The sequence below is a fragment of the Mytilus galloprovincialis genome, chromosome 9 (genome assembly GCF_965363235.1).
Source record: "Mytilus galloprovincialis chromosome 9, xbMytGall1.hap1.1, whole genome shotgun sequence".
In the NCBI taxonomy this organism is placed as follows: domain Eukaryota; kingdom Metazoa; phylum Mollusca; class Bivalvia; order Mytilida; family Mytilidae; genus Mytilus; species Mytilus galloprovincialis.
Window position 1 is genome coordinate 91,562,204 of NC_134846.1, and position 17,858 is coordinate 91,580,061.

The 17,858-nt window shown below is 35.6% G+C and overlaps 2 protein-coding genes across 4 annotated transcripts in view; both read left to right on the forward strand.

Moving 5' to 3' along the window:
- Positions 1-9,172, forward strand: part of LOC143047106 (sialate:O-sulfotransferase 2-like) — a 36,820-nt gene extending 27,648 nt beyond the window's left edge. For 2 of the 3 annotated variants that reach the window (XM_076220061.1, XM_076220062.1), the window contains exons 3-5: positions 5,189-5,313; positions 7,957-8,095; positions 8,782-9,172. In XM_076220061.1, the coding sequence (XP_076076176.1) occupies positions 5,189-5,313; positions 7,957-8,095; positions 8,782-8,792 (275 nt within the window). In that variant the 3' untranslated portion in view covers positions 8,793-9,172. The other variant, XM_076220063.1, reaches the window with a different exon arrangement.
- LOC143046352 (glutamate receptor-like) overlaps positions 1-17,858 on the forward strand; it is a 244,169-nt gene that overhangs the window by 173,868 nt on the left and 52,443 nt on the right. The window lies entirely within an intron of this gene.

A 17,858-nucleotide genomic window follows, 5' to 3' on the forward strand; every position in this document is an offset into this window, starting at 1 on the left:
TCTAGGGTACAAGTGCTATGGGCCATTTTAAAGGCAATAAGTACCTCTTCCTCTGGTATAATTGCGCACGTGGAGAATCTCTTCGTTTGGCCAGCCGGCAATAGTTCATTTTCGAATTTGTGATATACCAGGGTACCCCCCTTATCCTTTTCTGACTAACTCGTACGGGTCTAGGGCATAAGTGCTATCGGCCATTTTATAGGCAATACCAACCTCTACCTCTGGTATGATGGTTGATGTGGAGAATCTCTTAGTTTGGCCAGCCGGCAATAGTTCAGTTCGAATTCGTTGTAAACCGGAATACCATATCCCCCCTTTTAACCCTCTACTGACAAACTCGTACGGGTCTAGGGTACAAGTGCTATAGGCCATTTTAAAGGCAATAAGTACCTCTTCCTCTGGTATCATTGCCCACCTGGAGAATCTCTTCGTTTGGCCAGCCGGCAATAGTTCATTTTCGAATTTGTGATATACCAGGGTACCCCCCTTATCCTTTCCTGACTAACTCGTACGGGTCTAGGGCATAAGTGCTATGAGCCATTTTATAGGCAATACCAACCTCTACCTCTGGTATGATGGTTGATGTGGAGAATCTCTTAGTTTGGCCAGCCGGCAATAGTTCAGTTCGAATTCGTTGTAAACCGGAATACCATATCCCCCCTTCTAACCCTCTACTGACAAACTCGTACGGGTCTAGGGTACAAGTGCTATGGGCCATTTTAAAAGCAATAAGTACCTCTTCCTCTGGTATCATTGCCCACGTGGAGAATCTCTTCGTTTGGCCAGCCGGCAATAGTTCATTTTAGAATTTGTGATATACCAGGGTACTCCCCTTATCCTTTCCAGACTAACTCGTACGGGTCTAGGGCATAAGTGCTCTGGGCCATTTTATAGGCAATACCAACCTCTACCTCTGGTATGATGGTCGATGTGGAGAATCTCTTAGTTTGGCCAGCCGGCAATAGTTCAGTTCGAATTCGTTGTAAACCGGAATACCATATTCCCCCTTTTAACCCTCTACTGACAAACTCGTACGGGTCTAGGGTACAAGTGCTGAGAGCCATTTTAAAGGCAATAAGTACCTCTTCCTCTGGTATCATTGCCCACGTGGAGAATCTCTTCATTTGGCCAGCCGGCAATAGTTCATTTTCGAATTTGTGATATACCAGGGTACCCCCCTTATCCTTTCAAGACTAACTCGTACGGGTCTAGGGCATAAGTCCTATGGGCCATTTTATAGGCCATACCAACCTCTACCTCTGGTATGATGGTCGATGTGGTGACTCTCTTATTTTGGCCAGCCGACAATAGTTCAGTTCGAATTCGTTGTAAACCGGAATACCATATCCCCCGTTTTAACCCTCCACTGACAAACTCGTACGGGTCCAGGGTACCAGTGTTATGGGCCATTTTAAAGGCAATAAGTACCTCTTCCTCTGGTATCATTGCCCACGTGGAGAATCTCTTCGTTTGGCCAGCCGGCAATAGTTTATTTTCGAATTTGTGATAAACCAGGGTACCCCCTTATCCTTTCCTGACTAACTCGTACGGGTCTAGGGCATAAGTGCTATGAGCCATTTTATAGGCAATACCAACCTCTACCTCTGGTATGATGGTTGATGTGGAGAATCTCTTAGTTTGGCCAGCTGGCAATAGTTCAGTTCGAATTCGTTGTAAACCGGAATACCATATCCCCCCTTTTAACCCTCTACTGACAAACTCGTACGGGTCTAGGGTACAAGTGCTATGGGCCATTTTAAAGGCAATAAGTACATCTTCCTCTGGTATCATTGCCCACGTGGAGAATCTCTTCGTTTGGCCAGCCGGCAATAGTTCATTTTAGAATTTGGGATATACCAGGGTACCCCCCTTATTCTTTCCAGACTAACTCGTACGGGTCTAGGGCATAAGTGTTCTGGGCCATTTTATAGGCAATACCAACCTCTACCTCTGGTATGATGGTCGATGTGGAGAATCTCTTAGTTTGGCCAGCCGGCAATAGTTCAGTTCGAATTCGTTGTAAACCGGAATACCATATCCCCCCTTTTAACCTTCTACTGACAAACTCGTACGGGTCTAGGGTACAAGTGCTATAGGCCATTTTAAAGGCAATAAGTACCTCTTCCTCTGGTATCATTGCCCACGTGGAGAATCTCTTCGTTTGGCCAGGAGGCAATAGTTCATTTTCGAATTTGTGATATACCAAGGTACCCCCGCCCTTATCCTTTCCTGACTAACTCGTACGGGTTTAGGGCATAAGTGCTATGGGCCATTTTAAAGGCAATGATATAAATTGTTAATGTTAAGATTAATGACTGAGATTGGTCTCCGTAATTTTGAAGAATTATATGTCATTGAAATAGTACTTGACAGTTTTTATTTTTCTGTTGTTTTTATTTCTGCAATTAACTATGTTTCTATTTTTTCTGATCTGTTTAAATAGAAAATACTGTCTGTATTGTATGTTTTAGTTTCATGATTGGACTATATTTGTAGACAACGAACAACGAACAAATTATGGAATGCCCATATGACCATCAATTCTCTGTAATTCCTAAATTTCTATACTAGTATTCAATCATTTTTTTTATTTATTGTAGCTTACATTAATTCAATAATCACAAAATTTTAATAAGAACTGTTCTTTACTTTATTTGTTTGTTGTAATGTCCCATTAAATTTCTATATTTAATTATATTTATTTCAACTTGTTATTGCTTCAGTTTACATTATTTCTCTTATCACAGAATGTTAAAAGACCATAACTTTGTTTTATATTTATGGAAGCATTTGCATTGTTTTTATTACATTTACAATGTTATTTAAAGACGCAGACCTAGAAGTCATTGAAGAAGACCAAAAGTTAATTTAGTAAACGCGGACCTCGAAGAAGACACCCATTGACATGCCTGTTTGAAGTAATATCACATATAAATAGGAACGTTATTTAATCATAGTTATCGTTCATAGTTTCTAACAACACTTCTTCGAACGCAAGTCATCTCATGAATATTATTGCCGGCTCATGAATATTATTGAAGGCTGGCCTCATGAATATTAACGCCGGCTGCTATCGACGGCTAGATCCACACTAGTAAAGCAAAGTTATGATTTGAATTTTGGGGATTTTTTTGTGTTTTAACGCTACGTTTAAGCATCGCATTTGGGCTATCTTGTGACAAACCGTTTTTGATAGTTGGGAAAGCCGGAAGGCCCGAAAAAAAACACCAACCTTCGATAGGAAAACTGAAAATCCAAGTCAATTAAGATTGGAGTCGAGTGCACCCGAACGAGCGGGGATCGAACTCAAAACCTAAGTGTTGACTTGCTAGTGATTACCAGTAACTGCTTAGACCACTCGGTCACCGAGCCTCCTTATATCATAGTATGTTCTCGGTTTGACAGTTGTGTTTTGATTATATATCGTGTATCTATGATGAGTTTATGAGACAAGCCACAATTTTAATCTCTATAAACTATACTCCAAATAATGTCGATATTTCCTCTTTATCATATAAAAAATCTTACCTATTTGTTTAAAAAAGATAGTGAAAGTAAAAGATAATCAAGTTATATATATAAAAAAAAACAGAGTGTGCTGAAAATATGTAAGGTACATGTAGGTGATGATGCTTTAATATAAATGTGAACTCAGTCAACAACACCGAAAGCGCCTTTAACCCGTTATTCCTTTGTACAGCAAAGTAAACTTATATGGGTCCCTTAACTTTTTAATAATTTGGCTACTGATGTTATAGTTATTGACCAAGCAAGTCGGTATATAGAATTTAATCTGCACAGCTCAGGTGACCCTTATTAACCCGAACGACGAAGGAGTTCGGGTTAAAGGGTCATCCTGAGCGCGTGCAGATTAAATTTTATATACCGATTTGATTGGCCAATAACTGTTTTAACACATGACGTCATTAATTTACGTGAACGTTTTATATGTGGACGATATTCCGCAATCCACGGATCCTAGGAAAGTTTATTGTAGGGTAAAGAAAGGGGAAAACACGATGGTAAGTTTTAAATTGATAACTTTTTTTAGGTTTAGACTTATTGTAAAATTGCAATTTAATGGTAGATTTTTTTTTTTTAATGTTTCTATTAAATCTATTCCCATTTTTTTAATAGAGAAAGATAAACCGAGGAAGAATTAGATGTTATATTTTAAATTTTAAATGTTTAATAAACAGAAAATACTTTTCTCTTTCCAATCTTTTACTCCCCCTCCCCGAATTCTTTGTATCTACTGACAAGTCCATCTAAATGAAGTCTGATTGATCTCTAGCTAATCTCCCTGTTTTAAAACAAACTTAAATATGACCCCCTTCAAATTCGATCCAAAAATATGGGGAATAGATATTTAAGAAGTCGTTATAAATTCCATTGAATCTAAAACTAGTCCAAATCAGATTTCTTTTATTCGGATATTCTTAGATACATTTCTTTTTTGGCGGAAGTTACCAAAAATTGTTTTAACTTTCTTTCTGACTTTAAAACACTGATTTAAGTTTTATGTTGTACGTAAAATATAATACTGAAACATTTTATGTTCAAGCTAAGAAGAAAAAAAGGAATGAGAAACCTTTCTTTTTTCCTATTCTGAAACTACGATGTTTGTACAAAGTTCAGTTTTGTCGTAATTTCAAGGCAGATGGTGGATTCGGGGGTGGGGACGAACATGTCGTTCACCCAAGGATTGGACAAATTATCGTGTTTTGCCTTAAAATCGTCAATATTGTTTTTAGTCTCGCTACGCTCGGTGATATATTTTTTTTTAATTTGATAGAATAACGCCCCTTTTAAAATCTAGGAACCGCCCCTAAAGGTAAAAATAGATTTGAACTGTGCAGTATATCTGAGGTAGTTAATGCACACCTTTGCTGTGCATTATCCAGATTATAGCACAGTAAGAACAAAGAGATTTTACCCATACCATGTGTTAAGGACAGTTATCTCATGGACAATAACAGAACTATTTTTTTATATATATCTTAAGGCCTTTTTTATCATAAAACTCGTGAAATGTTTAGGTTCTTACACATACATGGCTTTCAAATATTCAGTTTTGAACGTTGCTGATTAAGTATCTCAAATATAACCTTATAAAAATAAAGAACTTGTAATTGATGTATTTGATATGTAAATCAATGAGCTAATAGTGTATATTCTTATTTTTCAGGATATGTTGGTTGTTTTACTGACAATGGTAACAGACATTTCGATACATTGAAACTTCGCAGCATTGATATGACTCTTAACATGTGTCGGGAGCAATGCCGTGGGTATATATATGTAGGACTAGAGGTTAGTAATGTCGGAACAATGTCGTTGATTCATATAAGTGGGACTACATGTTAATTATTTCGGAAGCCCCCTTACGGCTATATATATGTAGGAGTACAGGTAAGTAATTTCGTAAATCACATTCCACTTGATCAGTCACGTCTTAGTCCTTACATGTACAGCTGAAAGAACGTTTTGGATAACCTACTTATAATCCATTGTCTACAACATGTTACGCTCTTCCGATGGTTCAACGACGAACTAATTTATGAGCTGCAGCGATACTCTGAAACCCATTGTGAATGGATGGGTGTCATATGCTGCACAGACGTCCGAAGGCTATGTGTATCGAAGTTTAAGTGCAATTTGCAGTCATCTACTACAGAGTAAAAACTTTATCTACTAACAACATATCGTCGTGGTTAGCAGGCTGCCCAGCTGATCAACCTGGTCCTGACAGCAGCCGTTGTGGAGTCTAGTTAGAAAAGAAACATCAAAATAGTAAATATCAAACCAAAACAAATCACGTAAACAAAGATGGCGGTCTACCAAAAGAACTGGCGTCCTCACCGTTCCTGGCCCACTGCAGAAAATATTTGAAGCTTACAAAACACCTTTGGGCTCCGAGCCGACCGTATGAGGGCTGAAAAGCCAGTCAATGTCGTTCAAAACTTCCATCAGTTAAGTAATCTCGGGAGCAATGTCTCGGCTATATATATATCAATAGGTTTGAAAGTAGTTTTCAATTTAGACTCGTTTATATATATATACATGTATATAAGTACGTCTGAGTCAGTGACAACCCTACAACAGATGTATCCATCGGATCGCCATCAATGATGGTGATACATGGCTGTGTACATAATGTATATACAACTCGTCTAAACATCAACCCAACAATGTTAGATCTGTAAATAAACTGACGTGGAAAGGTAACACACGGCCAGCGAAAGCTCTTTTTCTAGAGCCCAGGTGGTCGTGTGGTCTAGCGGGACGGCTGCAGTGCAGGTGATTTGGTGTCACGATATCACAGTAGCATGGGTTCGAATCCCGGCGAGGGAAGAACCAAAAATTTGCGAAAGCAAATTTACAGATCTAACATTGTTGGGTTGATGTTTAGACGAGTTGTATATACATGTATATATATATATACAACTCGTCTAAACATCAACCCAACAATTTTAGATCTGTAAATTTGCTTTTGAAAATTTTTGATTCTTCCCTCGCCGGGATTCGAACCCATGCTTACTGTGATATCGTGACACCAAAATATATATATATATATCTATATATATATATATATATATATATATATAGGACTTTGGGTTAGTAATTTCGGGAGCCATGGCGCGTCGTCATATACATGTTTCTCGGACTTCGGGCTAGTTATGTCGGGAGCAGTATTGAGCCTATATAAACATGTATGCAGGACTTTTGGTTAGTAATGTCGGGTGCAATGTCTCGGTTACATATATTAAGTACTTTTGGTAACCATTGTCGGGAGCAGAGACGCGACTTCATATATGTAAGACTTTGGGTTCGTAATATTGGGGGAAATGTCGCAGTTTTATATATGTGGGAATTTTGATTAGCAATGTCGGGAGCAATGCTACGGCTACATATATGTAGGAATATGGATAAGTTATGTGAGGAGCAAAGACGCGGCTTCATATATGCAGGACTTTGGATAAGTATTGTTGGGATCAAAGACGCGGCTTCATATATGCAGGATTTTGGGTTAGTAATGTTTGGATCAATGTCGCAGCTTCATATATGTAGGAATTTTGATTAGCAATATCGGGAACTATGCCACGGCTATATACGTTTTGGACCTTGGGTCAGTTATGTCGGGAGCAATATTGCGGATTCATATATGTAGGACTTTTGGTTAGGAATGTCGCGAGCAATCGCGTGGCTATATATATGTAAAAATACGGGTTAGTAATATCGGAAGAAATGTTATGGGTTCATATATGCAGTACTTGTGTTAGTAATGTCGGGAGCGCTAGCAATCGCGCAGCTTTAAATATGTAGAAATATGGATAAATAAAGTCTGGAGCAATGTCTTACCTGTATAAATGTAGAACTTAAAGTCAGTAATGTCGGGAGCAATGGTTTGGCTTCATATATGTAGGACCTTTGGTTAGAAATGTCTGGAGCAATGTCGCGGTTTTATATATGTAGAAATATGGGTTAGTAATGTCGGGTAAAATGTTCCGGTTTCATATATGCAGGACTTGGTTAGTAATGTCGGGAGCAATGTTTTGGCTAGGATCATGAAAACACGGTTTGTTCTCAGCTTTTACTTAATTTACCTGTGTTCTTTTTTCGTGTAACCACGTGTCATCATGAATGATGTAATGCAATAGATTATAGAATGTGGCGTAGCTAATCAGAATAAAGTATTATAATAAAACGTAAATATAATATCTAAAAAATATTTAAAAAAAAAACATATAATGTAATTATTAGATTGTCAATTAAAATTCTATTCATTAATATCATATATTAACATTTGATTTATTTTACTCATCTTATCAAAATGCATGTAAAATATTTGTATGTTCATGTTGAGAAGCCAGTTATGTTTGCTTTTTATCAAAACAGCAATAAGAATACATACAGTCTCATAGTACTAAATTTTTGTTATAAATTGTTTCACAGAATGGTAACGAATGTTTCTGTGGCAACCAACTGGATGTTATCAATTATCCGCCTAAGCTAGATGCGGAATGCAATCGTGATTGTTTTGGTGATCCCAACAGGAAGTGTGGAGGACCTTGGAGGTCGTCTATCTATACAGGTATAGACATTTTTTTTCCCTTTACTAAATGTGTTTTGTTTTCAACTGTATGTGTTTTATACCGCAAATATTGGAAGCAACGTATTTGATTAATGATTTTTGTTTCCGTACTATTTCAAATTATGAAAATTTAGCCCTAAAAGAGGGGAACAAAAGAATTGAAGAAAAGACACATTAACTCAAGAATAAACATAATGTAAACCAAATATATCAATTTAGATATTAGAGATCTGGAAAGATCTACAGTTCATGTTCCAATAGTGTCGTTCTTTGCGTTTCTCCTGTTCAAATATTTTGATCGAAGTGAACGGTGTAGTTATATAAAACAAAACGGGCGCAACAGCAATATGTATCATTTTAAGTCACAATACATATAAGACTTTGTTTATAGATCCAAGCATACGTTCGAATGACAAATTTCTTTTTTGACTAATTTTGTCTATATCATATTGATAGTTTTTAAGTTAAGAATTAAACTGAGATTTATTGTCATTAACTAAAAAATCATATAAGTATATATCTTTTATAGGTTGAAATGTACGTATCAAGTTTGGATACATTTAATGAATGATATCTTCCTATTTATCATTTCAGTTAATATTTGAGTTTGAAGAGATATAGGTTGAAATGTACGTATCAAGTTTGGATACATCTAATGAATGATATCTTGCTATTTATCATTTCAGTTAATATTTGAGTTTGAAGAGATATAAAAAATCAGCCTGCAGGTTTCTGACTTTGCTGCACCTTTGCTACCTTTGCTGATTTTGCTGCACCTTTGCTACCTTTGTTGACTTTCCTGCATCTTTGCTGACTTTGCTGCACCTTTGTTGACTTTGCTGCACCTTTGCTGACTTTGCTGTACCTTTGCTGATTTTGCTGCACCTTTGCTGACTTTGCTGTACCTTTGCTGATTTTGCTGCACCTTTGTCGACTTTGCTGCACCTGGATAACTTATTTATTTGACAAAATGTAAATGCAAACATTTTTAAAACCAATTTAACAAACTTATGTAAGACAAAAGCATTACTAATGAAACCAACTGTCTTCCAATATTTATATGTTTTAGAGTGTTTTTTTTTTCCATTGAACTAGGTCACATTTTCATTGAGCGGCCAGTTTAGGTCCTCCTCCATGTACGGGATTTCTCGCTGCGTTGCAGAAGGTGGGTTTTGGCTGTTTTCTGCTCTTTGGTTGGGTTGTTGTCTCTTTTAAATATTAATCATTTCTATTTTAAATCTTATTTATTCTTTATTGATTTGACTAAGATTTATAAATCACCATTTGTAAGATTCTTGATGCTTACTCAGTCGACTATTATTGGTTGGCGTCTTTTTAAGTTCATGCAATTTATATCAGTGTTTGCTTTTAGCCTCGATTTGCTCTAAACTACTGTCGCTTTAATTTGTAGTCCTTTTCCAGTAAAAAAAGAAGTTCAGTAAATAATTTCATGTTTAGAAAAACATCGATTGTTTACGAATTTGTACTTCGCACATATTAGAAAATGTGGTATGAGTGTCAATGAGACAACTCTAAATCTAAGTAACATTTTCTAAAAAGTAATCCATTATTGGTCAAAGAACGGTCTTTAACACGGAGCCTTGGCTCACCTGCAATTACAAGCTATAAAGGGCCCCATAGATAACTAGTATAAAACCATTGTAACAGAAAAAAACAACCGTCTGTAGATACGAAGATGTGGTATGAATGCCAATAAGACAACTCTACATCTAAATCAAATTTTCTAAAAAAGTAAACTATTATTGGTCTAAGAACGTTCTTCAACAATGAGCTTTGGCTCACCCGCCACTGCAAGCTATAAAGGGATCCATACATTACTAGTGTAAAACCATTGGAACAGAAAACAAACAACCGTTTGTAGATATACGAAGATGATGTATGAGTGGCAATGAGTCAACTCTAAATCTAAGTCACATTTTCTTAAAGGTAAACCATTATTGGTCAAAGAACGGTCTTTAACACAGAGCCTTGGCTTTCCTTCCACAGCAAGCTATTAAGGGTCCCATTAATTACCAGTGTTAAACCATTCAAACGGGCAAAGCAACAATCTAATCTATATAAAAATGAAAAACGAGAATCACGTATGATACACAGCAAACGATAACTACTGAACAGCAGATTCCTGACGTTCGATAGGTGCAAACAAATGCATCGGTTTTAAATGTTTAAATGAATACAATCTTTCACCCTTATCTGAATTTATAGAGCAACATCACAACATAGAAAGACACATTATAAGGAAGAAAGATAAGAAGTTAACATTATCCTTTAACTTTACTTTTCGCTATATAGACGATCATATGATGAAATCATTATCTTTCAGTCAGTTTAATTGAAGTCTGGAGCTGGCATGTTAGTTAACTGCTAGTAGTCTGTTGTTATTTATGTATTATTGTCATTTTGTTTATTTTCTTTGGTTACATATTCTGACATCAGACTCGGACTTCCCTTGAACTGAATTTTAATGTGCGTATTGTTATGCGTTTACTTTTCTGCATTGGCTAGAGGTATAGGGGGAGGTTGAGATCTCACAAACATGTTTAACCCCGCCGCATTTTTTGCGCCTGTCCCAAGTCAGGAGCCTCTGGCCTTTGTTAGTCTTGTATTATTTTAATTTTAGTTTCTTGTGTACAATTTGGAAATTAGTATGGTGTTCATTATCACTGAACTGTATATATTTGTTTAGGGGCCAGCTAAAGGACGCCTCCGGGTGCGGGAATTTCTCGCTACATTGAAGACCTGTTGATGACCCTCTGCTGTTGTTTTTTTCTCTGGTCGAGTTGTTGTCTCTTTGACATATTCCCCATTTCCATTCTCAATTTGATGTTTACTAACTAACTATTTCAAAACATGGTGACAATATTGAACGCATCTATCCAATCGAACAAGAGATAATTTTGAATGGATACATCAGATACAGTTAAGTCGGCCTCATATCTTGACTACCATCTAGAAATTGACAATGAGGGTCGGTTGCTAACAAAACTTTACGACAAAAGAGAGGATTTCAGCTTTCCAATTGTGAAATTTCCATTTCTAAGTAGCAACATTCCAGAAGCACCTCCATACGGGGTATATATCTCCCAATTGATACGATATTCCCGTGATTGCATTTTATAGCACGATTTTCTTGATTTTCTTGCTCACAAGGAAGCTATAAAACCAAGAGTCCCAAATGGTGAAGTTGAAATCATCCCTTCGTAAATTTTACGGACGCCATCACGAGTTGGTTGACCGTTATGGAATAACCGTTTCACAAATGATATCGGATATGTTCCGTACGTCCCTTCCCTTTTATGAATGTGACCTACCGAATTAGACTTTTCACCGGATTTGTTATCACATAAGCAACACGAAGGGTGCCACATATGGAGCAATATCTGCCTGCCCTTCTAGATCACCTGAGATCACCCCTAGTTTTTTGTGGAAAGGAACGTTTTTATGTACTATTTGTTTAGCTTTTAACAAATTAAAAAGTAAAATCAACTTTAAATGATGTCTTGTTTTAATTAATAATGTCTTTACAAAGTATTTAAACATTTGCAGCAAAGTCTGTAAACAGATCTTCAACTGCAGGATGTTTTCCTATGTTTCTGTAAACTTAAATATTCACTGAAATAAAAATAAATAGCAAGATATTATACATGAAATAGTACATTTACTCGATACTTAAATTACCACTTACAGTACTAGTGAAAAGTAACTTCAAAAACTCCGAAATAAATTCAAAACGGAAAGTCCCTAATTAAAAAGTAAAATTAAATGATAAAACACATTGTACAAATGGACAACAACTGTCATATTCCAGACTTTGTACATTCGTTTCCAAACGTAAAATGGATTGATATTGGTTTTAAAGTGCTGAACCTCTCACTTGTATGATATTCACATTACATTCCATTATATTTAAAACAAAACAAAACAGACATATAATAGCTATAAATGTAAACAAAGGGGTACAGCAGTCATGACTGAGTCACAATCTCAATCAAATCAAAATTAAACAAATATTTAACATAGAAGCACACATAGTATCTAGCATATTACACAACAACAGGCATTGCTTACTTATGTATGTATTTTACCAAGTCAGGAAATTAGCAGTTGTTAACCCTATAGTTTCTTCGAGTGTTGCTTTGTCCTTGTATTTTGTTTAGTTGCACTTCAGTGTTTCTGTTGTTTCGTGTTTTTCCTCTTAAAGTTGATGTGTTTCCCTCAGTTAGTTTGAAACCCATAGTTTTATTCTCTCAATTGATTTATGATTTTCTAACAGCTGTATACTACTTTGCCCATTTTTTTCGAATGTGATTTGTCTTATCTTCGATTCGTTGATTGTCTGTCCACTCCTTTAATGCTATATTTTTATATTTTGAAATTGTGCGTCAACAGAAGTCCATAATCAAAGAATGCTATATCCAGTTTGTCTATTTTTAACACAAAACACATTCAGTAAATAAAAAAGGGTCTATACCTGTATAGATAGACATCCTCCAAGTTCCTCCACACTTCCTGGTACTTTCTCCGGAACATGCACGATTGCATTCCGATTCTTGTTTAGGTGGATACCTGTTGACATTCAGTTCGTTGCCACAGAAACATTCTCTACTAGTAGTGGAGTGACAAAGTCGATGAATTTTCAACTTTAATGGACCACCCTACCTGCAGGCTAAATTATACATTTTTGGATAGAGAAATGGTTAAAGTTTAATGTTTGCCTGGTCGTAAAATCGAAATATGGTGCATTTTTTTTTAATTTGGGGTTAAAGTCCAGTGGTCGATTTTTTCACCGAAGAACATCGATTGCACACGGGGTTATGAACAATAAAAAAAATAATATCACATTTGCGTTATTAAACAAAATTGACTTCTCAAATAAAGCAATAAACTGTAACAATTCACTATCCAAAAAAAAATTAAAAAGATTAAAAAAAATGGCGATTTTGAAGAAAATTCAGATCAGCAACAATATTTACACACAAGATAAACATGTTTATGACCTTTAATTGGTATTTTTTTCTTCACATATACATTTTACGATGTATTTCTGATTTATACTTTTTTTCAAATTAAAAGAGAGTAAATTATGCTTCTGGTATGGTATATGCCATTTGTCAGTGGCAAATATTTCACCAAAGGTATGTGAATGAGATCGAAACAATTAATTCCAATGCGTCATTGTTATGTGTACTCCAATAAAAATACATATTGTACGGATAGAAAAACAAACTTTCCCTTATTGCAGGACAGCTATGCATACATGAAACCCATAAAACTATTAAAAAGTGGTCAGTCATAAAGGGCAGTTGCAAATGCAAAACAAAACATACACAAAAACAAAGAACCAAACAAAATACACAGGTTCAAATAATCGCATAGTCGAAGTGATATTAACCACAAAGAAACCAACTGTTGTTGAATAAAAAAAAAGAATAAAAATTAAAAAAAAAGAAACCAACTGTAATCATTTTGTTAAAAATATTGTCATGAATATATACAGCTTTACATGATTCACTCAGACGCCATTTTCATCGTCATCTTCTTCACTAATTTGAATGTGAGTAAGATAGTTTCTACAACTCTAAGAACCTTCACACAAACAAATAGTTGTACAACCTAGATTTTGCTGGTTGCAGACACAATTTTTATCGCAAGCCTTTTTACCCTTGCATGTGCAAATAAGGGTCTTGAAGGAAATCTGCTGACATAGGTCCTTCAAACAAAATCGGTAGTAAACCATTTTTACCCTCTTGCCAACCAGAGTTTTTGGGCTGTCTGGTTGCTAGTTTTGCAATGTGTGAATGCATCCAAACTTGCGTCTGTAACATTGCACGGAGGATGTGTTGTAAAAAGGACGACTCACATGGGGGTAATCTAACAAGATTCATATCTTTTGTTGTGGTAAATTTCACCCTTAACTTGTTCAGGTCTTTATGTAAATCACTGAATTTCCTCTTCGGATCGTATAACAAAGCAACAAATTTGCGTCCATTATGAATGGCGGATTCCTGATCTCCCGTTGAAAAACCTATCTGAAGGGATTGGAAATTGTCTGCACTTTTCTGCAAAAGTTTGTACATAGACTTCTTTCCGAGACCAAAAAAAGAAAAAGTCGTATCGCATCCTGTGAGGGCATGTGTGGCTGGCAGTAAATTACAGATTGAGGGTTCAAGTGAGCGACATATATCGTGAACAGGTAGAAAACGCCTTCAAATCTTTCAAATTTGATACTGACCCAGTTTGGAACCACATCTCCTCTGTATTTTCAAGTTTAGGAAAATAGTGGACACAGAGCACTAACACATCAGTGTCAGATGACCTTTTCTATCATTCGAAAAAAAATTGGCATCTGCATACACCGAATGAATACTGTTGCCATGTCGCTAGGTTTGGCGTCAATGACCGGAGCATAGGCTACAAACGTAAATTCATATTTTGATTCAGATAATCTTTTGTAGAAACCGGTCCAAAATGGGTCAATTTGTTCATTACTTTCTACAGAAATAGGAATAGGATCAATGCTGCGTCTCGACAGTATTCGAAGGAATACCCAAGACATGTCAGCAACATCTTGTCTTGAATAAATAAAGCTCGACACAATCTTGTCATAAGCATCTGCATATCGAGGGGGGCCATAACGTTCTTTGGGCTTGTCGTAAGGTAAGCATGCCATAAGTTTTATATTAGAATCATCCAACGTCAGAGATCTTTCTGGTCCACGTTTAACCTTAATGGAACTAATACTTGCGTTGGATGTGTCATTTTGATACTGAAAGACAGCTCTAGCCATTGAGTGAAAGGTATTCTTACCATCTATAGTTTCAGCATTTATATCAATATAATCAGCCCCTCCTGAATAATATGACCACCTTCTTTAAAAGAAGCAATCCCATTAGGTAAATATGATGTGTCTTGGATTCTGCCTATTTCAAAATTTGCTAGACTAGTCAGATATATCTTCGTACTTCTGAGTATGATGAACAAAAGCCATGTGAATTTAGATTTTCAATCAGGTTTTTGGAACCAAACTCAGGGTGGAGTTGTAATGCCAAACCAAAATGAAATGGGATAAAAATGCCTTTATTCAATGAAACAATACATTCGGCTATTGCAAGGACTTTACGCATCACATCGACAGGAAGGTCAGAAACATTACCCTCTCCATTGTATGACTTATCATCAATAATTCACAACAAAAACTTTGTTAATAAGCAAGGAGTGTGCTGTGTAGAATAAGACAACGATATTTCAGATGGTGTTGGGTAAGTCTCATTTGATATATCTAAGGACTGCAATTGCACGGATTATTGAAGCGGCTGCATGTAAAGTCTGGTCTTCAATTATAGATCCTATTTCAACTACAGCTTCAATTTCCGAAAGTTTTAACTCACATTTTAAATGGCTAGCTGCTTGAATGGCTTCGGCAATTGATATAGAACTGCTGAATACTATATTGGATCTTCCCTGCCCTTTCTATGTCTGAATGACGATAGAATTTCCATTATGCTTTTCTAGCCTTCGTTGAAGTTTGGCTGAAGTATATCTCGTTTTTAATTCGGGAGGTAAGAAGAAACAGTATTTTTCTAAAATAAAAGACATTAAGTATGCCTTTTTGTGAATAAGAAAGTCTTCATTTATGTGACCAACGAAGGATTGAAAAGCCTTGTCATGTACAGAAATGTCCACCTCATTATTACATTTTTCTTTCTTTGGAATGCTAAGTAAATAATTAGCAATGCAAGCTCTGTGGTAAAGAGCTTTAGATTTAAATTCTTCCGAAAAAAGAAGTGACTTCAACTCTAAATCACGTTTACGGTCTGCTAATTCACTTATTTTTTGTAGTCTTTCATCACTTTTTAAGTGAATTAGGTTTTTGTCGCGCTAATACGACTTGTGCTTACAGAAAATGCAAGTAGTCCAATCAAACGGCGTGAACATTGATCTGGTCTGAACAAGATGGGAACAACATGGTTGATTCGCATTGGAAGTGTCTTCAAGGTTGTTAACATCAGGCATTACAAACTTTTCTAAATTGACTCTACTAGTGTAGGATTTGTAACAAGATTTGTGATAACACAATCTTTCAATATCTACATCTGCAAGTGAACTATATTCATCATGAAGTCGACGGAACACGTCATCTTTTCTTGTATTCACAGCATCTAAAAGTGTTTGCTGTCCTTTCGTAGATAAAGAGGACAGTTTTTCCACTGTTGAAACTTCACGTATAATACAAAGATTCCACTGGTTTGACATACGGCGAATTTTAGCTTGCGAAGCCGTAAGCTTCAATGGGCTACTAAAAGTAGACATTTTACAGATAAACAACTTATCCGTACCAATTCAACATTTAAATTATAAAAGACCTATTAATTTGTCAAAGTAAAAACACATTTTAATAACCATTTGACTCAAAATTAATAAGTAACAATTAAACACTAACAATGTTTAATAACCCTATAATACAAAAATATTAATAAAACGACTTTGAAAAGGAACAACTACGAAAAATACTATGACAAAATGTTGATGTGATTCATACAGGGAAAACGGTACTATTTATTCTGCCATAGGCGACATTACTAACATTTTCTAAATTTACAAGTTTTTATAATAAAAACCTGGATAAAACAGTTATGTGTGGTGTTAGAACTTTATTACTGTATTCTAAAAATTGAAGCCAAATAGTATCATGACCAATTTCTAACGGAGCTGGTTTATGTTATCCATGCCCACCGTCATTTTGCACCAAATTTATGAAATTTTGGAAGCCTTTTCGAATAATTCTCTAGAAAATATTTCAATAGGTTTTAAAATTTATATTATAAATTTACACACTGTAGTTATTCATAGATAAATAAAAAAAAATATATTGTACCCTTACATCCAATCACAGCGCTCCTAATTTGACTTCCTTCACCTGTCTTGGGTACACAAAAGGCCAACCTAATGCTGGGAAAATTAAATACTACCGTTTTCCCTATACTGTGACACAAAGCTATAAAGAATTCTTATGACACCATCAATGCAATACTGGGTTATTGTGGAAACCTTGACTATAACTAATACTTTTATGTCCCCATAGCTTAAAGAAACATGGATAATTGTATGTCCCCACCCCTAAACGCTGGTTTACCTCTTTCTCTACTTCTTTCAGATAAGACTTAACAAACAACCTGTATCCATCTATATCTTATCTTATCTAAAAAGAATAATAAACATTTCCATTTAAACAGATAAAAATGACAGTTCCATTCAATTTGTATACATTTTATCCAAAATTTACAACATAAGCACAAATTGAAGATTTGTCATACTAATCTCCAGTCCATGCTTTAGTATATGCCATATTGTGGTTCAAAATTTCAGAGAATGTTATAAAATCCATAATTCTGTCTTGAGATGATAAAAACAAGGATATTAGACACTTAAAACATTAAATCTGCAAAATACTCAGCTGTAAAGTTGCCTTTGTTGTCTGTATTAATCTATGAAAAAGCTGAATTATGTCCCTTGGGAGTATTAAATTCCAACAAAAGTCCTTTTAAACAGTACAAAAGGACAACTTATATGTGCCTGATATAATAAAAGATAGAAACTACAAAATGAAGCACTATTGAAATATTTGCTGCATGAATTGCCAACAATGTGAGCAATTCTTTACACAGGAGAGTATAAATTCTATCTAAATTTAGCCTCAAGTGGGCCTCTTTTTTTCTTAGATGAGCAATTCTAACAGTGAAAA